Source organism: Nerophis ophidion, linkage group LG13 (assembly GCF_033978795.1).
Source record: "Nerophis ophidion isolate RoL-2023_Sa linkage group LG13, RoL_Noph_v1.0, whole genome shotgun sequence".
Lineage (NCBI taxonomy): Eukaryota > Metazoa > Chordata > Actinopteri > Syngnathiformes > Syngnathidae > Nerophis > Nerophis ophidion.
In genome coordinates, this window is record NC_084623.1 from 56,588,916 (window position 1) to 56,613,445 (window position 24,530).

Consider the following 24,530-nt stretch of genomic DNA (forward strand, 5'->3'; position numbering starts at 1 on the left):
TGGCCGGGGGTGCGACATATACTCCGGAGCGAAAAATCAATTAAAAAAATATATATATTTTTTAAAGAATGAGAATCGATTCTGAATCGCACAACGTGGGAATCGCGATTCAAATTCGAATCGATTTTTTCCCACACCCCTAGCAAACATATACCGTATTTTTCGGACTATAAGTCGCAGTTTTTTTTCATAGCCTGGCCGGGGGTGCGACATATACTCCGGAGCGAAAAATCAATTAAAAAAAAAAAAGATTTTTTAAAGAATGAGAATCGATTCTGAATCGCACAACGTGGGAATCCCGATTCAAATTCGAATCGATTTTTTCCCACACCCCTAGCAAACATATACCGTATTTTTCGGACTATAAGTCGCAGTTTTTTTTCATAGTGCGACATATACTCCGGAGCGAAAAATCAATTAAAAAAAAAAAAGATTTTTTAAAGAATGAGAATCGATTCTGAATCGCACAACGTGGGAATCGCGATTCAAATTCGAATCGATTTTTTCCCACACCCCTAGCAAACATATACCGTATTTTTCGGACTATAAGTCGCAGTTTTTTTTCATAGCCTGGCCGGGGGTTCGACATATACTCCGGAGCGAAAAATCAATGAAAAAAAATAATAGATTTAAAAAAAAATGAGAATCGATTCCGAATCGCACAACGTGGGAATCCCGATTCAAAATTCAAATCGATTTTTTCCCACACCCCTAGCAAACATATACCGTATTTTTCGGACTATATGTCGCAGTTTTTTTCCATAGTCTGGCCGGGGGTGCGACTTATACTCCGGAGCGAAAAATCAATAAAAAAAAAAAAAAGATTTTTTAAAGAATGAGAATCGATTCTGAATCGCACAACGTGGGAATCGCGATTCAAATTCGAATCGATTTTTTCCCACACCCCTAGCAAACATATACCGTATTTTTCGGACTATAAGTCGCCGTTTTTTTCCATAGTTTGGCCGGGGGTGCGACATATACTCCGGAGCGAAAAATCAATTAAAAAAAAAAAGATTTTTTAAAGAATGAGAATCGATTCTGAATCGCACAACGTGGGAATCGCGATTCAAATTCGAATCGATTTTTTCCCACACTCCTAGCAAACATATACCGTATTTTTCGGACTATAAGTCGCAGTTTTTTTCCATAGTCTGGCCGGGGGTGCGACATATACTCCGGAGCGAAAAATCAATTAAAAAAAAAATAGATTTAAAAAAAAATTGAGAATCGATTCTGAATCGCACAACGTGGGAATCGCGATTCAAATTCAAATCGATTTTTTCCCTCACCCCTAGCAAACATATACCGTATTTTTCGGACTATAAGTCGCAGTTTTTTTCCATAGTTTGGCCGGGGGTGCGACATATACTCCGGAACGAAAAATCAATAAAAAAAAAAATAGATTTAAAAAAAAAATGAGAATCGATTCTGAATCGCAAAACGTGGGAATCGCGATTCAAATTCGAATCGATTTTTCCCACACCCCTAGCAAACATATACCGTATTTTTCGGACTATAAGTCGCAGTTTTTTTCCATAGTTTGGCCGGGGGTGCGACTTATACTCCGGAGCGACTTATCTGTGAAATTATTAACACATTACTGTAAAATATCAAATAATATTATTTCGCTCATTCGCGGAAGAGACGAAGAAAGTGTCAGCAATCGTCAAAACACGTCAACCAATAAGAATTGGGCGGGGGAGGGTCATGGCAGAAGTGCATTGTGGGTAATGAAATGCTACTGTCGTAGCTATTAAAATGGATTGTTTCATCGTTGGCGTTAACTTATAAAAACTGAGAAGGGCTGAACAAAAATGGCACCGAAAAGGCAATCATGTACTGCAGATTACAAGCTGGACGTAGTGAAATATGCAGCAGAAAACGACAAGAGGAAGCGACGCATACCTTTGGAGTTGGCAGAGTTGTTTAGAAGCGACATCGAGGAAGAAGATTTCATGGGATTTACGGATTAGGAGTGAGAGATTGTTTGGTAAAGTTATAGCATGTTCTATATGTTATAGTTATTTGAACGACTCTTACCATAATATGTTAGGTTAACATAGCAGTTGGTTATTTATGCCTCATATAACGTACACTTATTCAGCCTGTTGTTCACTATTCTTTATTTATTTCAAATTGCCTTTCAAATATCTATTCTAGCTGTTGGATTTTATCAAATAAATTTACCCCAAAAATGAGACTTATACTCCAATGCGACTTATAAGTTTTTTTCATTCTTTATTATGCATTTTCGGCCGGTGCGACGTATATTCCGGAGCGATTTATAATCCCAAAAATACGGTACTGTACTGAGCGATCTATTAATACAAGTTTCAATCAATCAAACAAGACCAAGAGGAAGATGTTAATATTTGATATCGGTTGTTGAGTAAGTAAAAACCTCTGGATTAGGAGTCAAAATAAATGTGTGATGATACATGATTCATGTACTATTTTTGTGATTACCGTATTTCCTTGAATTGCCGCCGGGTATATAGTATGCACCTGACTAGAATTACTGCCGGGACAAACTCGTTTCGAAAAATATTATTTTTATTCTCGCATGTTAAGAATTTCCGCTCATTTTGCCAAATAATTAGCAAATGCCTAAAATTTCCACCGGGTCAAACTCGTCACGTCACGAGTGACACTTCACCTGTCATGATTTTCAAATTGGAGGAGGCTGATTTCAATCATTTGAAATCGCATAAAGGGAAGAAGATTAAGAGCTATTCAGTAGGATTTAAAGTCAAAGCTATTGAATATGCTAAAAAGGACAGTAAGCAGCTATGTTTTATTAATATACCTTAGCTGCGTGTGTCAAATATGAGTCATTAAATGACTCCCGCCTGCTGGTGGTAGAGGGCGCTAGTGATCCTTCTTGCGACTACTCGGCTGCAGAAGAAGTGACAACAAGCAGCGATCGTTGATTTTTTTCCTCTCGCTTGCACTTTTAACATGGAGGATTACATATCTAAAATAAAACGGTTTTCTAAACTGGACTTTCAATCGAAGCAGGTGGTAAAAAAGGAAGATCTCTATTGAGACAGAGACTTTTAAAACTGAAGAAAGATAAGGAAGACTTCTGTAAACAAGTTATCGATGCTTTTGATCAGAAGGAGCTGCACATGGACTTCTTTTATAAGTAAAGGTAAGACCATAATAACGTTTTTTTTAATTAAATGTGCTTTTCATGATGGTATCCTTACATCACACTCAAATTTATCTGTCGGTCATGTATGATGTGAAATGTGTGAAATATATTTATATAGCGCTTTTCTCTAGTGACTCAAAGCGCTTTACATAGTCAAACCCAATATCTAAGTTACATTTAAACCAGTGTGGGTGGCACTGGGAGCAGGTGGGTAAAGTGCCTTGCCCAAGGACACAACGGCAATGACTAGGATGGCGGAAGCGGGAATCGAACCTGCAACCCTCAAGTTGCTGGCACCGGCGGTTTAGCTCGGTTGGTAGAGTGGCCGTGCCAGCAACATGAGGGTTGCAGGTTCGATTCCTGCTTCCACCATCCTAGTCACTGCCGTTGTGTCCTTGGGCAAGACACTTTACCCACCTGCTTCCAGTGCCACCCACACTGGTGTGAATGTAACTCAGATATTGGGTTTCACTATGTAAAGCGCTTTGAGTCACAAGAGAAAAAGCGCTATATAAATATCATTCACTTCACTTCACTACCAACTGAGCTATGCCGCCCCACGTCTTTGTGTTATCTTTGTTTTGTGATGTGCAACGTCTTTATGTTTAAACGTACGGCAGTGAAAATGAATTTCCCCAACGGGGACCAATAAACCTAAATCTAATCTAATCTTATAAGCGCAGGCCTAAATTTACCGCATGCCTTTGGTAAACGCCGGAGTGAGAAGAGGTTTTAAATTAACAAGCGCCCCGGCGGCAATTCAAAGAAATACAGTAATCGCAACTCGTTATTTTTGACTGAGGTGGATGTTTTGTGCGGCTGGTTTGGCATAAACTGTGCATTTTTTTTTTCCCGCGGGAAGAGCTCGGTTATTGGTTCTCGCCTGGGCGCACGCAGCCCGACGTGTTCACTTCCAGCACGATCCCTTGACAACTCCCTTTTCCCCGCCTTCTACGCCTACGAAACGTGGATTTTTGCGGTAACTTCTGTGGAGTAAGTGCCACAAGGCGGTCCTGTTTATGCCCACCACAGGAGCCCCTGCGTGAGACGACACGTCACTGGGAGTGTTCTAACCCAACGCGTTGACCGACGATTAATACATTAAAAAAAAAAAAAAACGAAGAAGAAGCAGGCAGTGTCACGACATACTAGCCCGCGTAGTATGTGGCGTCCTGCCTACTTGTGCGCTAAGTGCACGGCTGAGATATAGAACACACGCCAGGAAACGGAAAGAAGGTGAGGTGCTGGAAGACCAGATAGGTAGGATTCAAAGTGAAATGAAAATGTGAAACAAGACAAAGGAAACACTTAAAAAAAACAGCAACCTGCATGAAACTAAATACAAAAAAATTGGTGATTAAAACTGTGCTGTTTGAAAATTTTGGCAGCATAAGTCAGTAAGTCTTTGCAAGGACTAATGGAGATGATGTTGAGGAATAAGTGCACGATACTTTCCGGCCGACTGAGCAGCAGGCAGGAACCTCACACACACACACACACACACACACACACGCGCACACACACACTTTAACACACACACAGGACTGACCAACACCCGGAATTGGTCAGGCGTCCTTCTGGAGTTCCAATGAAAGATAAGAAAAGAAAGAAGCGGGAGGAAAGAAAAAAGTCCTAAAAATAAAAAGAAGGTAATGACCGGTTGGCAAATGAACAGAAAAAAGAGAGAGAGAGAGGGGAAAAAAATAGAAAAAAATAAAAGCAGCTTTTGTAAAAATGTTAAGAGTGATATTAAAGTGGCTGTTGCACTTTAGGTTTTGTTCTGCAGACGGGGTGCAGAGTTCCCATGGTTACCGGGAGCAGTTGCATATGACGGTGGACTCCAGATCTGCAGAGAGAAGGCAGAGGTCGGCGGCGGGTTCCGTGGCGGGGAACCGGGGTTGGGGGAGGAGAAGACTTACATTAGTGGGTGGGCTCTACCAGTGGGGTGGCACGTAGCTGTACCCGGGGGTGCCCTGGGGCCTGTAGGTGGGCACGGTCACGGGGTGCGCGCCGATTTGGGCGTGCTGAGGCGTTGTCAGCAGGGTCCCTGCGGAGAGTTATCGAAGCAGACGTTACAATTTAGACATCTGACGTGCTGGAGCAGGGGTCGGGAAGCTTTTTGGCTGAGAGAGCCAAGAAGCCAAATATTTTAAAATGTATTTCCCTAAGAGCCGTATCATTTTTTTTATAACACTGAACACAACTAAACACGTGCATTTTTAAGTAAGACCATCATTTCCAGAGTATAATAGGTCTCTTATTCTTTGTAATAACATAGTTATTCTGAAGCTAACTGTGGAGGGGGCGTGGCCTGCGGGCCTGCAGAAAAGCAGGGTGTTGCCAGGACCGGCCTCGAAATCAGCGACAGTTGCGTAGATGGCCCACCTGGGCCTTTTTATCTAATCACCTGTTGCTCTGTTATAAGCAGCAGCCAGGAGGAGAGACAGGGTTGGGGCTGGAGCCAGAGGGCGAATGAGGACTAAAGAGACAAACACAATTGATGGAGGTTGATCTGCTGTTTCTTTTCTTTTTCTTCTATGTCCCACTCTCCCTTGTGGAGGGGGTCCGGTCCGATCCGGTGGCCATGTACTGCTTGCCTGTGTATCGGCTGGGGACATCTCTGCGCTGCTGATCCGCCTCCGCTTGGGATGGTTTCCTGCTGGCTCCGCTGTGAACGGGACTCTCGCTGCCGTGTTGGATCCGCTTTGGACTGGACTCTCGCGACTGTGTTGGATCCATTGTGGATTGAACTTTCACAGTATCATGTTAGACCCGCTCGACATCCATTGCTTTCCTCCTCTCTAAGGTTCTCATAGTCATTATTGTCGCCGATGTCCCACTGGGTGTGAGTTTTCCTTGCCCTTATGTGGGCCTACCGAGGATGTCGTGGTGGTTTGTGCAGCCCTTTGAGACACTAGTGATTTAGGGCTATATAAGTAAACATTGATTGATTGAATTGCTGGAAAGCAACTGAGAGACTAATTGAAAAAAACAACAATATTTTAACCCTGAAACAGGCTCTCATGTCGGTGCTTGGTGGTCTGAAGAACCCCCAGGAGGACAAGCCCAACACTAACCAATGATAAATAAATGACTTCTTACCATTAACGCAACTTCTTGAACATAAAAATGCATGTGAATGTTTTATATTTTGAATGTTATTTCTAACACAATGATTACAAGTGGAATTATTCATTACTTATCCTGTTAAGCAATGTCAGCTCAGATTTATCCGAGAGCCAGACGCAGTCATCAAAAGAGCCATAGGTTCCCTACCCCTGTGCTAGAGGATACCGATATTGATCCGATGTCGGCACGTATAGCACGGGCTTTTATTTTGTAGTATGGAATGTCACAAACGGTTTGATCAAGTGAAATGATTCAAACAGAGAACAAGTTTAAAGGGGAACATTATCACCAGACTTATGTAAGCGTCAATATATACCTTGATGGTGCAGAAAAAAGACCATGTATTTTTTAACCGATTTCCGAACTCTAAACGGGTGAATTTTAGCAAATTAAACGCCTTTCTGTTTATCGGTCTTTTAGTGATGACGTCAGAACGTGACGTCACCGAGGTAACACACCCGCCATTTTCATTTTCATATTACAAACACCGGGTTTCAGCTCTGTTATTTTCCGTTTTTTCGACAATTTTTTGGAACCTTGGAGACATCATGCCTGGTGGGTGTGTTGTCGGAGGTTGTAACAACACTAACAGGGAGGGATTCAAGTTGCACCACTGGCAGGAAATCTGCCGCCAGACCCCCATTGAATGTACCAGAGTGTCTTCACATTTGACCGGCGATGCTAAGACAGACATGGCACAGAAATGTATGGATAACCTGCAGATGCATTTGCAACGATAAAGTCAACGAAATCACAAAGGTGAGTTTTGTTGATGTTGTTGACTTATGTGCTAATCAGACATATTTAGTCACGGCATGACTGCCAGCTAATCGATGCTAACATGCTACGCTAATCGATGCTAACATGCTTTTTACGCGAGCTGTATGTGCATTTGAAACTAGATACCCACATTTAATGCGAAACAAACACTTACCAATCGACGGATTTAAGTTGCTCCAGTGTCACAAGATGCGAAAGTCCTGATCGTTTGGTCCGCACATTTTACCGGCGATGCTAAGAAGGCGGCCATGCTATGGGCCACTTCATTAGGTACACCCACGTTATGGCCGAATAGCGTTAATAGCTATTCGCTCAATAGCTTCAATTTCTTCTTCAATTTCGTTTTCGCTATCTGCCTCCATACTCCGACCATCTGTTTCAATACATGCGCAATCTGTTGAATCGCTTAAGCCGCTGAAATCCGAGTCTGAATCCGAGCTAATGTCGCTATATGTTGCTGTGGTAACCGCCATGTTGTTTGTATTGGCAGCACTGTATGACGTCACAGGGAAATGGATAGTGGTTTCGAAGATAGCGAAAATAAGGCACTTTAAAGCTTTATTTAGGGATATTCCGGGACCGGTAAAATTTTGAAAAAAACTTCAAAAAATACAACAAGCCACTGGGAACTGATTTTTATTGTTTTTAACCCTTTTGAAATTGTGATAATGTTCCCCTTTAAGGTATGAAAAACACTTACATTTTTATTATTAACCGTCTGGAATGGACTTACACTGCCTTTAAGTTGGAGCAGAGTGGTAACTGTTTTTTTGGGCAACATCTGTGGCCACAATAATAAAGTTAAAGTACCAATCATTGTCACTCACACACACACACACTAGGTGTGGCGAAATTATCCTCTGCATTTGTTGAAACACAATTTAAATTGTTTTTTTTATTAACAAGTCCATTTAGAGCAGGGGTGTCAAACTCATTTTAGATCGGGGGCCACATGGAGAAAAATCTAATCCCAAATGGGCCGGACTGGTAAAATCACGGCACGATAACTTAAAAATAAAGACAACTTCAGGTTGTTGTCTTTGTTTAAAAATAGAACAAGCACATTCTGAAAATGTACAAATCATAATGTTATTAGTGATTCCCAAAGCCCAAAAAAAGTCTGCGGGCTATAGAGCGTTTTCATTTCGGGCTCCAGTACTCTGGAATGCCCTCCCGGTAACAGTTCAAGATGCCACCACAGTAGAAGCATTTAAGTCTCACCTTAAAACTCATTTGTATACTCTAGCCTTTAAATAGACTCTATTTGTATACTCTAATTTTTAAATAGACTCCATTTGTATACTCTAATTTTTAAATAGACTCCATTTGTATACTCTAACCTTTAAATAGACTCCATTTTTCGACCAGTTGATCTGCCGTTTCTTTTCTTTTTCTCCTATGTCCCACTCTCCCTTGTGGAGGGGGTCCGGTCTGATCCGGTGGCCATGTACTGCTCGCCCGTGTATCGGCTGGGGACATCTCTGCGCTGCTGATCCGCCTCCGCTTGGGATGGTTTCCTGCTGGCTCCGCTGTGAACGGGACTCTCGCTGCTGTGTTGGATCCGCTTTGGACTGGACTCTCGCGACTGTGTTGGATCCATTATGGATTGAACTTTCACAGTATCATGTTAGACCCGCTCGACATCCATCGCTTTCCTCCTCTCCAAGGTTCTCATAGTCATCATTGTCACCGATGTCCCACTGGGTGTGAGTTTTCCTTACCCTTATGTGGGCCTACCGAGGATGTCGTAGTGGTTTGTGCAGCCCTTTGAGACACTAGTGATTTAGGGCTATATAAGTAAACATTGATTGATTGATTGATAATGTTGTTGGGTTTTTTTTTACACTTACATGTTGTGGTGAATGGTATTCTATCTTCATTTGTCGTTATTTATATTTTCTGAATAAATTATGTGATGATGTTCATCAGTCGACTCATTGGCGTTCATTTTGAATCTTTCAAAATAAAATAAAAAGTATCAAAATTAAATTACGGGATGTTATTTTTGTAGTTTGCTCATTTTTCTTGACTGATGTACTAACATGTGGTTTATTTTCTACATATGTGGGATTATCTACAAAGATACAAATAATTGCTATTGCGACATCCAGTAGACACGTTTAGAACAGCTGTTTATTCCATTCAAAAATTTCAGGTTAATTTTTACACTTGGCAAATTAATCCCACGGGCCGGATAAAACCTGTTTGCGGGCCGTACGTTTGACAGCCCTGATTTAGAGCTTTGGATGTCAGGTAACAAGTGTCAGCGATAAAACAAAAGTAGTCTTACCTGCACTCATGGCCATGGTTGTCCCAGCCACCATCCCCATGGCAGCCATGCCGTTGTTGCGAGGAGCAGGTACTGGGACCGGGGCCGGGTAGAGGGCTGTGGAGGGAATGCTGTTTGGCTGCACCACGGTGGTGTGGTGGATCACGTGCGGCTGAGCTGCGTACACGGGCTGAGTGTAGTACGCACCCTGCGGGGGGGGGGGGCAGGAAAGACTGCATGAGGCTTTGGTACATTTTAGCACACACCAAATAAAGCAATTTAAATATTTTCAGGGTTTTTTTAAAATTGGGTATCACAACTAGGAATCGAAATTTAAACTTTTGAACGATTCCGGGAGAATCGGAAAGTTAGTCCCAGTACCAATCGATACTTGATACTCGATACCCAACCCTAATGCTGACTGGAGGTTAGATTAGACAAGCACAATGTGATCTTTATCAGACTACACTACAGTAAAAACGGGCTCCAACGTCATTTGCATTCGATAAAGCAAAGACAAACGTTGACAGATTCCGTAAATGAACAAGGAAGTCAGATTGGAACGTTTAGACTGGCAAAAAATATCCGATCTATATCAATAGAGGGCAAAAAGACTCCGGCTTATTAGTGATTCCTAGATCCCAAAAAAAGTCTGCGGGCTATAGAGCGTTTTCCGTTCGGGCTCCAGTACTCTGGAATGCCCTACCGGTAACACTTCGAGATGCCACCTCAGTAGCATCCTTAAAACTCATCTGTATACTCTAGCCTTTAAATAGACCTCCTTTTTAGACCAGTTGATCTGCCGCTTCTTTTCTTTTTTCTCCTATGTCCCCCCCTCCCTTGTGGAGGGGGTCCGGTCCGATGACCATAGATGAAATACTGGCTGTCCAGAGTCGAGACCCAGGATGGACCGCTCGCCTGTGTATCGGTTGGGGACATCTCTACGCTGCTGATCCCCCTCCGCTTGAGATGGTTTCCTGTGGACGGGACTCTCGCTGCTGTCTTGGATCCGCTTTGAACTGAACTCTCGCGGCTGTGTTGGAGCCACTATGGATTGAACTTTCACAGTATCATGTTAGACCCGCTCGACATCCATTGGTTTCGGTCCCCTAGAGGGGGGGTTTGCCCACATCTGAGGTCCTCTCCAAGGTTTCTCATAGTCAGCATTGTCACTGGCGTCCCACTGGATGTGAATTCTCCCTGCCCACTGGGTGTGAGTTTTTCCTTGCCCTTTTGTGGGTTCTTCCGAGGATGTTGTAGTCGTAATGATTTGTGCAGTCCTTTGAGACATTTGGGGCTATATAAATAAAAATTGATTGATTGATTGAAAAAAAAATCTGACAGCGTAAACTGGTCTAAAAGAAAAGCGTTAATATTTGATAAAGCACATATAACACTTGTACACATGTAGAATTGCATCTAATGTGTTCAAATGAAGCACTTCAACGGTCTGAGCTTTATCCCGAATGTCCGACAAAAGGACATTTTCTGTAGGTCACAGTGCATTTTTATTTATCGCACATTTAAAAAAAACGGCATAACATGCATACTTGCTGAATGCATCATCCTTACCTGCGTGTACAAGTTCTGCTGTGGGTAGGCACTGCGGATGGGGTACATAGCCGTCGGGTACGGGGTAGGGGTGGGAGTGTAGGGAGGAGGGGCTCCATTAGACTGGGTCGGGGGCACCTTGTAAGGGGTGCCCGCTGCAGTGTATCCTAAAGAGTGGCAGAAAAGCAAAGCAGCAACTGTTAGAGCAAAACAATTGATTTCACGCAGTATCCCATACACTATACTACTTGTTTTTTAACCTTATGGGGCCAAAGAAAGTTGCGAGTGCTAGCACCTTGATAAAGAAGTTGAGAAACACTACTGAATTGAAGAATTAACTCGGGACAAAGTACAAAGATTGGCTCTCTCTAGCTTCCTCCTCCTCAATTCATTGCAGTTTTTGTCGACAAGACTGTAGTCTATACAGCTTCTTCCGCTTATCCGAGGTCCGGTCGCGGGGGCAGCAGCCTAAGCAGAGAAGCCTAGACTTCCCTCTCCCCAGCCACTTCGTCTAGCTCTTCCCGGGGGATCCCGAGGCGTTCCCAGGCCAGCCAGGAGACATAGTCTACCCAACATGTCCTGGGTCTTCCCCGTGGCCTCCTACCGGTTGGACGTGCCCTAAACACCTCCCTAGGGAGGCGTTCGGGTGGCATCCTGACCAGATGCCCGAACCACCTCATCTGGCTCCTCTCCATGTGAAGGAGCAGCGGCTTTACTTTGAGTTCCTCCCGGATGGCAGAGCTCCTCACCCTATCTCTAAGGGAGAGACCTGGAAACTCATTTGGGCCGCTTGTACCCGTGATCTTATCCTTTCGGTCATGACCCAAAGCTCATGACCATAAGTGAGGATGGGAACGTAAATCGACTGGTAAACCGAGAGCTTTGCCTTCCGGCTCAGCTCCTTCTTCACCACGACGGATCGGTACAGCGTCCGCATTACTGAAGACGCCTCACCGACCCGCCTGTCGATCTCACCATCCACTCTTCCCTCACTCATGAACAAGACTCCTAGGTACTTGAACTCCTCCACTTGGGGCAGGGTCTCCTCCCCAACCCGGAGATGGCACTCCACCCTTTTCCGGGCGAGAACCATGGACTCGGACTTGGAAGTGAAGACTCTGTTATTTGAGTTATTATTCCTTACACAGAAAAATTAGTGAGGCTTTCGTACAAATTGTTTTTTGTCCGACCTTTTGGAACGACCTACTAAGGAAAACCGAGGTACTACTTTACAGACAACTTCTTTACTTTAAATGAAATGACTAACCCCAAATTAAACCAACCCTAACCGTCTAACCCTAACCAACTCTTTTTCTTTATGCCTAACCTTAACCCTAACCAATCAACTTTTTCTTTATGCCTAACCCTAACCCCAACCCTAATCAATCAACTTTTTCTTTATGCCTAACACTAACCTTAACACTAACCCCAGCCCCAACCCACTCAGTGGCCTAGTGGTTAGACTGTCCGCCCTGAGATGGGTAGGTTGTGAGTTCAAACCCCGGCCGAGTCATACCAAAGACTATGAAAATGGGACCCATTACCTCCCTGCTTGGCCCTCAGCATCAAGGGTTGGAATTGGGGGTTGAATCACCAAAACTGATTCCCGGGCGCTGCCACTGCTCCCCTCACCTCCCAGGGGGTGAACAAGGGGATGGGTCAAATTTAGGGGACAAATTTCACCACACCTCGTGTGTGTGTGTGACAATCATTGGTACTTTAACCCTAACACTAACCCACCCCAACACTTAGCCTTAACCAACTCTTTTTCTTTATGTCTAACCTTAACCTTAACCATAACCCCAACCCTCTAACCCTAACCCACCCCAACCCTTAGCTCTTACCGACTCTTTTTCTTTATGCCTAACCCTAACCCCAAACCCCAACCCTCTAACCATAACCCACCTCAACCCTTAGCCCTAGACAACCATTTTTTATGCCTAACCCTAACACCAACCTCTACCCCAACCCTCTAACCCACCCCAACCCTTAGCCCTAACTAACTCTTTTTCTTTATGCCTAACCCACCCCAACCCACCCCAACCCTTAGCCCTAACCAACTCTTTTCCTTTATGCCTAACCCTAACCCCAACCTCTACCCCAACCCTTAGGCCTAACCAACACATTTTCTTTATGCCTAACCCTAACCCCAACCCTCTAACCATAAACCACCCCAACCCTTAGCCCTAACCAACCCTTTTTTTATGCCTAACCCTAACCCCAACCTCTACCCCAACCATCTAACCCACCCCAACAAACTCTTTTTCTTTATGCCTAACCCTAACCCACCCCAACCCTTAGCCCTAACAAACTCTTTTTCTTTATGCCTAACCCTAACCCCAAACCCCTAACCATAACCCACCCCAACCCTTAGCCCTAACCAACCCTTTTTTTATGCCTAACCCTAACCCACCTCAACCCTTAGCCCTAACCAACTATTTTTCTTTGTGCTTACCCCAACCCTCTAACCATAACCCACCCCAACCCTTAGCCCTAACCAACCCTTTTTTTATGCCTAACCCTAACCCCAACCCTAACCTCTACCCCAACCATCTAACCCATCCCAACCCTTAGCCCTAACCAACTCTTTTTCTTTGTGCCTAACCCCAACCCTCTAACCCTAACCCACCCCAACCCTTAGCCCTAACAAACTCTTTTTCTTTATGCCTAACCCTAACCCCAAACCCCTAACCATAACCCACCCCAACCCTTAGCCCTAACCAACCCTTTTTTTATGCCTAACCCTAACCCCAACCCTAACCTCTACCCCAACCATCTAACCCACCCCAACAAACTCTTTTTCTTTATGCCTAACCCTAACCCACTCCTACCCTTAGCCCTAACAAACTCTTTTTCTTTATGCCTAACCCTAACCCCAAACCCCTAACCATAACCCACCCCACCCCTTAGCGCTAACAAACCCTTTTTTTATGCCTAACCCTAACCCCAACCTCTACCCCAACCCTCTAACCCACCCCGACCCTTAGCCCTAACCAACTATTTTTCTTTATGCCTAACCCTAACCCACCCCAACCCTTAGTCCTAACCAACTCTTTTGCTTTATGCCTAACCCTAACCCACCCCAACCCATTCCACAATACAAAGGTCCCGAGTTCCATCTCGGCCTCGGGATCTTTCTGTGTGGAGTTTGCATGTTCTCCCCGTAACTGCGTGGGTTCCCTCCGGGTACTCCGGCTTCCTCCCACCTCCAAAGACATGCACCTGGGGATAGGTTGATTGGCAACACTAAATTGGTCCTAGTGTGTGAATGTGAGTGTGAATGTTGTCTATCTGTGTAGGCCGCCTTCCGCCAGAATGCAACTGAGATAAGCTCCAACGCCCCCCGCCACCCCATAAGGGACAAGCGGTAGGAAATGGATGGGCGGATGGACTCAATGTGACCTGGTAAGATGGAAAAATGTGTAATATACATCGGAATCGAATCCCTTATTTGTCATGCGTTCAAAAAGAGTGTATTTTCTGAAGAAAGCTGCAAATGTGGAGCGCTGGTGTAGTGTTTTGATTCTTCCCAATATAACGTTGCATGTTAGAAATAGGACATTTATGGTCAGCCGTGCGAGTACGGCAGCACTGAAGCTGAGGGATATTTTGCAGATAAAAACTTCACCGTGATGACAGGCTGTAAAACCCAGAGTGCGTGTCTGCTGTGGGATGTAGTAACAGTGAGTGGCCACTTGGAGGAGCTTGAAGGTTAAACATGCTGCTAGCTAGTACCTCATGAGGGAACAATGAGACACAAGCTGCTGTGTGTGTGTGTGTGTGTGTGTGTGTGTGTGTGTGTGTGTGTGTGTGTGTGTGTGTGTGTGTGTGTGTGTGTGCGTGTGTGTGCGCATATCATACATTCCCATCTCGCACATTGCATTGTTAGCATGTGTCGAGTCTTTAATGTTACGTGAAATGACGGTATTGACAGAAACGTTTACATCGGAGATAAATTGCATCGACGACGATTTCTACTCGCAGTATATTCACGGCTCCCTCCATTTACTGTTATTGTGTACCGAGCGGTATGGAAGAAAGACACGTGTGCTTTGCAGGACAATGTGTTTGACACCAAAGGCCTTCAACATTGGAAAAAGGAATACTAGGAAGAAAACAGATTGTTTTATTGTTGCACAAACATTAGGGCTGCGAATCTTTGGGTGTCCCACGATTTGATTCAATATCGATTCTTGGGGTCAGGATTCGATTCAAAATCGATTTTTGAGGGAAGTCTGGGTTTCCCTGCTTAGGCTGCTGCCCCCGCGACCCGACCTCGGATAAGCGGAAGAAGATGGATGGATGGATATATGTACATATCATTATTACTATCACATCATTATGCCTCATTTGTAGCTATATTTGAGCTCATTTGGTTTCCTTTAAATCCTCTTAATTCAATTCATATCTCATGACACACTATTGGTATGTAATTTGGCTTTTATTTTTTTGTGGCTCCAGACATATTTGTTTTTGTAATTTTGGTCCAATATGGCTCTTTCAACATTTTAGGTTCCCGACCCCTATTTTATATGTTATAGTTATTTGAATGACTTTTACCATAATATATTACATTAACATACCAGGCACCTTCTCAGTTGGTTATTTATGTGTCACATAACTAGACTGTTCACTATTCTTTATTTATTTTAAATTACCTTTCAATTGTCTATTCTTGGTGTTGGATTTCATCAAATAAATTTCCCCCCAAAAATGCGATTTATACTCCAGTGCGACGTATATATGTTTTTTTCTTTCTTTATTATGCATTTTCGGCCGGTGCGACGTATACTCCGGAGAGATTTATAATCCCAAAAATACGGTACTGTGCAAATCAATAGTCCGCCAATTAATTAATTGTGTGTTTGTGGGAGTGTTTGATACTAAAAATGCACCAAAAGGAGCAATCCGTTAAATATGGGAGATGATTCGGAATAAAATATTGATTTATGTAAAATTGAAACAGAGTTTTGCGACTTCACAACATTTTTTAGGATATGTTTTATATGAACAGTACTAGTCTATTATAAAGTGGTGATCACAATACACACATAGATTTATTCAACAGGGAGACTACTGTTTCCATGACGGTGGAGCCATTGTTTAAATTGGTGTTTTTCATGTTAAAGAGCTGCACTTTTTTGGGAACTGTTAACTATTAACAACCTCTCTGTAAGAGAGAACTTTACACTACTTTATATTAGAAATGGCAATTGCGGAGGATGAATGTCCCACAACAAGAGGGTAGAGAAAAAGAAGCTTATCGACTACGGTGTTGGCACAGACTACAATGGCGGACGAGCGCAAATTTTCAGGACTTATACAGATCAGCAGGTACCAGAAGGTAAAAAAGGTTGAAAAGTGCGTGTTGTATGAAAATAGACCTAAATATCGGCAGTACGCCTTATACACCGCTGCGTTCTATTCGGAAAATACGGAAACATGAAAAACTGAATTTTATTGTTTTTTTTCGCCACTGTCTTGTTATTTTAATTTATTGTTACTATTATTTTACTTGTTCGTCACTAATTTATATCTGGTTGTTATTCTAAATTATGTTATATTTAAAGTTGAATTTTGGTGATACAATTTAATGATTGAAATTTCAATCAAAATAATCGGATTTATCATTTTTTGCCGGTATCGTCCAGTCCTACTGTTGCCTGCAGTAGAACACACCCAAGGCTCCTGTGTCGGGTTGAAGAAGTGTACAGGTGAATATATGGTGTTATCTCTTGTTTAGATGGTTCCAATGATGTTAAAACATATTTAAAAACAAAATTATAGTCTATAAAAATACTTCAACAATATATTTTACCACTGGAACCAATTAGCCGTATTAAACAAGAGACAACTGTACATAAAACCATTTAGGTTCCAATACTGTAGTTAAAAGGTCTTAAACATGTTTTAATGTTCTATCTATGAAAATATTCAATGCGATTATAAAGGGACGACTGTATTGTGATTATTTTGAAAAGCCATAATATTTTAGTTTATTTAGTATTCCCGGAGGTTAACCCTCTACTACTTAAATCTCATCTATCCTCCAGCCATCTTTTTGTGGAGTCTGTGATTAGTGTCGCGTATGTGACGGGACTCACCAGGTGGATACCCAGGACTTCCTGTTTGATAGAGGTTTGGCGTATATGTGGGTGCCGTGGTCGGATAACCCCCCGGATAGCCTGTTGGACAGCAATGAGAAAGACATTCACAAAAACTGGGAGTCACATAAAAACTGACACACAGGGTACTATTTTTTAATAGTTATAGTTGTGTTTTCACAAGTAATTACACTAGGGTGGTGTTTCTTAACCATAGGGCCCTGGCCCGTCATGGGGCCGCCAAAGATATCTGTTTTTCAGCTGAGGTCCGTATTGTCTGCAGACGTACTCAGTTGTAATACACTTTTCCACCACTTGTGGCAGTAATTTACAATATCAAACAATCAGAAGAAGTCTGGAGCTAAAGTCATAAAAAATTTAGTAAAGCGCAAAAATTATGACTAAAGTGGTGACGCTGTATGATTTAATTCGCACTTTAATTTAGTTAAAAAAACATTGGTTATCAATTGTATTTATTTTACAACACCTTTATTGATGGGAAATACATTTTTCCGTCAGTTATTTATGAGTCCCTTCTTATGCAGTATATTTGGTTAGTAGCTGTTTTTCCTAAATAAAAAATATTTGTGATTAACACATGATTTAATATAATTTAACAAGTTAAAGTTAAAGCTCCAACAATAGTCACACACACACTAGGTATGGTAAAATTATCCTCTACATTTGATTCATCCCCATGTTCACCTCCTAGGAGATGAGGGGAGCAGTGAGCAGCAGTGGTTGCCGCGCTCGGAAATCATTCTGGTGATTTAACCCCAAATTCCAACCCGTGATACAAGGGTTGGAATTCGGGGTTAGGTTAGATATAATTATTGAATATGACTAAAAATACCAGTAATATTACTAATTTAGTGTTAATATTGAGGGGGCCCCGGATCCCTCTGTAATGGAAAAGTTGAGCCCTGTGGTCAAAAATGTTTAGAACTAGGGCACGAGGGCTACAAGTATTAATCGATTAATTTTATTAGACGAATACTTGGACTCAAATTAATTATTTAATGAGAGTAACTAATGAAAATGTATACAATCTAGACTGCATAAAATCAAGTAAAACTAGTTGAATAGAAAGGAAATGTGGTAAGTGGAAGGTAAAATAAGTTATATACAAGGTAAAAGAAATGAAAAAAGGTAAACGGAGTGTAAAATAGGTAAATTGAAGATAAATAAAAAGTAAATAAAATGTAAAAGGACTATAGAAAGTCAAATAAGGTAAATACAAATCCAAATAAGGATAATAGAAGGTAAAATAAGTTAAATAGAAGATAATAGAAATGAAAAATAGAAGGTAATAGAAATGAAAAAAGGTAAATTGAAGGTAAAAAAAATTAAAAAGATGGACAATTGAAGGTAAAACAAGTTAGAGAAGGTAATAGAAATTAACAAAAGGTAAATGAAATGTAAAAGAACGACTATAAAAGGTCAAATAAGCTAAATAAAATGTAAAATAGGGATAATAGAAGTTAAATTAAGTTATATATAAGGTAATAGAAATGAAAAATAGAAGGTAATAGAAATAAAAAAAGGTAAATTGAAAGTAAATAAAATGTAAAAGATGGACTATAGAAGGTAAAATAAGTTAAAGACAAGGTAATAGAAATGAAAAAAGGTAAATTGAAGGTTAAAAAAATGTAAAAGAAGGACTATAAAAGGGCAAATAAGGTAAATAAAAAGTAAAAGAAGAAATATAGACGGTAAAATAAGTTAAATACAAGGTAATAGAAATGAAAAGAGGTAAACAGAGGGTAAAATAGGTAAATTGAAGATAAATCAAATGTAAAAGAAGGACTATAGAAGGTCAAATAAGGTAAGCAAAAAGTAAAATAAGGAATGTAGAAGGTAAAATAAGTTAAATAGAAGGTAATATAAATGAAAATCAGAAGGTAATAGAAATGTAAAGGTAAATTGAAGGTTAAAAAAATATAAAAGAAGGACTATAGAAGGGCAAATAAGGTAAATTAAAAGTAAAAGAAGGAATATAGAAAGTAAAATAAGTTAAATAGAAGGTAAAAAACGTTAAATAGAAGGTAATAGAAATGAAAAAGGGTCAATTGAAGGGAAATAAAATGTAGAAGATGGACTATAGAAGGTCAAATAAGGTAAATAGAAGATAAAATATGGCACCGGTAAATAGAAGGTAAACACAAAAGGTAAAGACGGTAAAACGAGGTCAAAGATGGTCAAAGAGGGTAACGAATGTCATGGCAAGTACAACAATCTTTATTTAAATAATTTTCCCTAAAAGGCTGAGGCTAAAAAGTGTGTTTTATCTGATTACTCGATTGATCAAACAAACTAATCCATAAATGACTAAAATAATCAGCAGCTGCAGCCCTAATTTACATTAGAGACCGTTTCACCAAAAGTAAACCCTCATAGAGTTTCAAGACATTTCAGGACATGGGGCACAGAGTAGGACTCCATCTCTTGCCACCAACTGCAATAATAACCAGTTTTGACCCTACAAATGCCAACTAGGGATGTGTATTACATCCATACTTGCCAACCTTGGGGGGGTTACATAAGAGGGTAGGAGTATATTTACAGCTAGATTCACCAAGTCAAGTATTTCATATATATATATATATATATATATATATATATATATATATATATATATATATATATATATATATATATATATATATATATAAATAAAAGGAATACTTGAATTTCAGTGTTCATTTATTTACACATATACACACACATAACACTGATCTACTCATTGTTGAGTTAAGGGTTGAATTGTCCATCCTTGCTCTATTCTCTGTCACTATTTTTCTAACCATATGCATGTAAAGTAAATGGCAGTATTGCCCTTTTAAAGAGTGTCACAACATTGCTGTTTACGGCTGACGAACTGCTTTACGGTAGACGAAAACGTGACTGCTGTTGTTGTGTGTTGTTTTACCGCGCTGGGAGGACGTTAATGAAACTGCCTAACAATAAACCCACATAAGAAACCAAGAACTCGCCCTCGATCATTCTACAGTTATAACGCTGTTTATATTGTGGGAAAGCGGACATGAAAACAGGCTGTCCTCACTCAGGTCCGCATGGAGCTGGAGGGGGCGTGGCCTCCAGCTCCGCCTGAATTTCGTGAGTCTCCCGGAAAATCCAGGAGGGTTGGCAAGTATGATTACATCCATCCACTAGCAAAACATATTTTTTTTGGTGTGTGTATCTTGCCTGCAAAAGCCATGTTTTTGGGGTTTCCGTAGGGGGCGCCAGGCTGGACAGGGCTGTAGACAGGATTCATGGCTGAAGACAACCTGTTTTTGCTGGAAGAATAGGGGGGAAAAAAAGACTTAAGAAAGGATAAGAGACCACAAAAGTCAAAAAGTGCAGGGGGAAGAGAAGACACAGATCATAACCAATACATTGTTTGGATTATTAGGTGCACACCAGCTGAGATTGGTATGGCAACATAGGACAGGATCAACCTCCCATTAAGTGTAGTCAAAAGCATCTATTTAAAGGCAAAGTGATGCAGTAAAGCGGCAGGGTTTGATCTCCTGTGGCGCGGTGAAGACACATGAACCACTCCAGACCTTCTTTGTACTCACCGCAATAAAGACAGCGTGTGTGTGTGTGTGTGTGTGTGTGTGTGTGTGTGCGAGTGTGCAGTTGCGTGCCGCGTACCTCTTGTGCGTGTCTGGTTGATACATGAAACTGAATTTGTCTGTGGGATGCCCGCTCGCCATTTTCTTGCTGTATGCAAATGAGGAAGGAGTGGGAGTGGATATGCAAATCTGAAATTAAAACAGTGAGAGGTCATGATTACAACGAACACAGAAGGGCAAAAATAAACAAATAAAGGAAGAAGTCAAATGCGAGGCAAAGAAAAAGAGCAACAGAAAAGCAAGCGTCAGTGCAAAGAGCAAATGGTTAGTGAGAGAGTGAGCGAGTGGGAGCCAAAATGCATTCATTGCCTCTTAATTCAGGACTAAAACAAGTATTCGAGTGTTCCCTTTTCCGCCGGTTGATTCCCCACTAACCTAGTATTCACTTTAGTGTTGCAACCAAAGCTGACAAAAAAAATACCGGAACAATTGTGGGCAGACTTCAGACCTTTAACCCAGGGGTGTCCAAACTTTTTCCACTGAGGGCCGCACACAGAAAAATTAAAGCATGCAGGGGCCGTTTTGATATTTTTCAATTTTTCAAACCATAACAAAATATATGGATTTTGTTTGTTGTTTTACCTTTAGAGCTCCCGGGGACCATAGGTCTAAGTCATTAAAATGTTAAAAACAAGTCAAATTATTATTATTTTTTTTTTATTTAACGCTTACAGTAAATCTCTACAGTATATCAACTTCAGGTTGATATAAAGTAAACAAAATAAATGAAAAAAATGTTTTATGCCCTTTGTGTCAAAGACAACTTTGTTTTTGATCTGAGCCGAGGATGTCATTGTGGTTTGTGCAGCCCTTTGAGACACCCGTTATTTAGGGCTATATATAAATAAACATTGATTGATTGATTTTCATAATAAAACTGAGATATGCAGTATTTCTCCCACCGCCCAAAACATTCAGAAAGCAATGTTTGATGTGAATTAGAACCTTAAAAAGATCAATAATGCAGGAGATCATTGATTTTAATTCATTATTATTTTTGAGGTATCACAGTAAAAAGATAAATAAAATCCCATTAAATATATTTAGCGCCCCTCGTGACCCCAAAGGGAATAAACGGTAGAAAATGGATGGATGGAAGGTGCCCCACTCCTAAAGTTATACATTTGTATTAATTTTTTTACTTTCAACACTAAAGTTACGGGATAAATTTCAGATATATCTGTTGATATATCAAGCGGTATAGCTCGGTTGGTAGAGTGGCCGTGCCAGCAACTTGAGGGTTGCAGGTTCGATTCCCGCTTGTGCCATCCTAGTTATGGCCGTTGTGTCCTTGGGCAAGGCACTTTACCCACCTGCTCCCAGTGCCACCCACACTGGTTTAAATGTAAGTTAAATATTGGGTTTCACTATGTAAAGCGCTTTGAGTCACTAGAGAAAAGCGCTATATAAATATAATTCACTTCACATTTCAACTAGTTTGAACAATTATTTTGTTTGTTTTATGCTCTTATGTCAAAGAAAACGTTGGTGTATTTGTTTGGCAACCACACAATTTTGTGCAATATAGAAAAACATTTTAAAGTGAAATATTTGAAATAATTGGAGCTTTGAATAAGTAATTAATTCATTATGACAATGTTTTTTTTTGGGTATTTTTTGAGCAACGGCAAAAAAATAAAAATAAAAATAGACAAAAGAAAAAAAACAGCAAGCATGGCAGCTTCGTGTCAACATTGCAAGTTAGATTTCACCTCATTCCACTTTTTTTTTTTTTTTATTTTGCAATAGCATTTCCAGAATGTGTGGCGGGCCGCAAATGGCCCCCGGGCCGCACTTTGGACACCCCTGCTTTAACCAGTTTGATTTGAATCTTTGGCCTCACATCTGCAGTATGGCGTCACGTCACATGCCCACCTTTTGAATTTGTTATGGCTGAGCGTTGAAATGAAAGTTGACCTTTAACCCCCGAGCGCCGCCTGCTGAATTCCTAACCCTTTTTAAGTGTGTGATGTTTTATTGATGTTCTGATATTATATGTAGCATCCCAGCTGTGTTAAATAGGTAAATAGCACCTGAATGCTAAATGAGTAAGCTCTTGGAGCTAACCAGCACAAACAGGTTAAAGCAGTCAATTATTTTGACTAGGGGGCCAAATTTAGAGAAAAAAATGTGTATGTGTATTTTTAGGAACACTAATATAAAAAACTCCCAATAATGTCTGAATGCTAAAAACGTTATGACAGACCGCCTTAAAAAAACGGAATGGGATTTAAAAATTTTTTTTTACTAAATGAGACACAGAATGTACATGTTAATAAAGAATGTGGGATTTACAATATTAACTATGAAGGATAAAACTAGGGATTAATCGGTAACCGAATGTATTCGGCCGAGTATGGCAAAAAAAGCCACAATCGGCCTTCGGTGGAATGAGTTAAGAACAAGACCGAATAGTGGCGTGTGACGCAATTTTTTGACGCGGTGACGCAATCAACCAACGTGCAGTGACGTTGGGATATGTTGTGTACCTGTATAAGTGTATGAGGTTACAAGCACACACTTAATTGAGATTTACTTGAGCCTTCTGTTTACATTATTAGCATATCTACTGTGGCTAAGCAGACTTTTGCCAAAAGGACAATAATTCATTTGTTGTGGGTTTATCCACTTTAATGCACTTTATTTTTTTTGGAATGCATGTTTTGTTTGAAGGCCTAATATAAATGAAAAACTGCTTTTTTTGAAAAGCAAAGACTACTGGAATATTAAAAAAAATGTCAATTTTCAATAAAAAATTACTTTATTTGAAAAACATGTCTAAATATTTATTCTACGCTATTTATGCAATATTGAAAAAAATGTGAAAAACTGCATTCATTATTCGGCCAAGCGTTTAAATTTTATTCGGCTTCGGCCACAAATTTTCATTACGGTGCATCGCTAGATAAAACACTGAATATTGACAACGTATGAACATCAAACCCCCTCTCTATCGACATATTTTCAGAGGTGGGTAGAGTAGCCAGAAATTGTACTCAAGTAAGAGTACTGTTACTTTAAAGATGTATTACTCAAGTAAAAGTAAGGAGTAGTCACCCAAATATTTACTTAAGTAAAAGTAAAAAGTATGTTGTAAAAAAACTACTCAAGTACTGAGTAACTGATGAGTAACCTGTTTGTTTAATGATGACGGCAACAAGTAATGCACAAAAACTTAAAAATAGCAATGAACAAATACAGAGCCAGGAATATCTCTTAAGCAATTAAAACAATAATATATATTAAATAATATATATTTGGTTTTACACTGTATTGAAAAAAATTGTTTTTACCTTTGCAACCTCATTATACAATTGACTAAGTTTTATATTCATAAATGTAAGTTTCGCAATACCCAACATGTTTTTTGTGCCTTTAAAAAAGATTTACAACTCTACAATAAAACACTCTACCTCTAACAACCAAAAAGCTGTGAAAACGATGATGCTGTGTTCTAAATTTAAGTTATTTACTGAGATTGAGTGAGCATATGGCTTTGAACTTTGTTTATTTTATATATATATGTATATTTTTTTGCATTCTATTTTAGTTACTTTGAATTTACAACCCCCTGGCGCTGTTTTGTACGTTTTTTATACTGTTTTGTACTGTTTTTGTACTTACTTTGATTATTATTTTCAACTGTCTGTAAATGTTGAAATTTATAAATAAAGGTTTATTAAAATTTTTTAAAATTGTGCAGTTAATCATGTGACCGCCTGGCTCTGTTTGATTGGTGAAACGGAGTCAAACGTCACCAGTGACTGCATTTGATTGGTGAAACGCAGGCATGTGAAGTGAATTATTTTTATATAGCGCTTTTTCTCTAGTGACTCAAAGCGCTTTCCATAGTGAAACCCAATATCTAAGTTACATTTAAACCAGTGTGGGTGGCACTG

General features: G+C 40.5%; 1 protein-coding gene across 2 annotated transcripts in view; it reads right to left on the bottom strand.

Moving 5' to 3' along the window:
• Positions 1-3,966: 3,966 nt before the first annotated feature.
• Positions 3,967-24,530, bottom strand: part of fam168a (family with sequence similarity 168 member A) — a 68,508-nt gene continuing 47,944 nt past the window's right edge. The window contains exons 2-8 of one of the 2 annotated variants that reach the window (XM_061919253.1): positions 20,651-20,760; positions 20,198-20,289; positions 16,991-17,071; positions 10,908-11,053; positions 9,357-9,543; positions 5,077-5,204; positions 3,967-5,003 (exon numbers count right to left, since the gene is read on the bottom strand). In XM_061919253.1, the coding sequence (XP_061775237.1) occupies positions 5,092-5,204; positions 9,357-9,543; positions 10,908-11,053; positions 16,991-17,071; positions 20,198-20,289; positions 20,651-20,712 (681 nt within the window). In that variant the 5' untranslated portion in view covers positions 20,713-20,760 and the 3' untranslated portion in view covers positions 3,967-5,003; positions 5,077-5,091. The remainder of the gene's footprint in view (positions 5,004-5,076; positions 5,205-9,356; positions 9,544-10,907; positions 11,054-16,990; positions 17,072-20,197; positions 20,290-20,650; positions 20,761-24,530) is intronic. The other variant, XM_061919254.1, reaches the window with a different exon arrangement.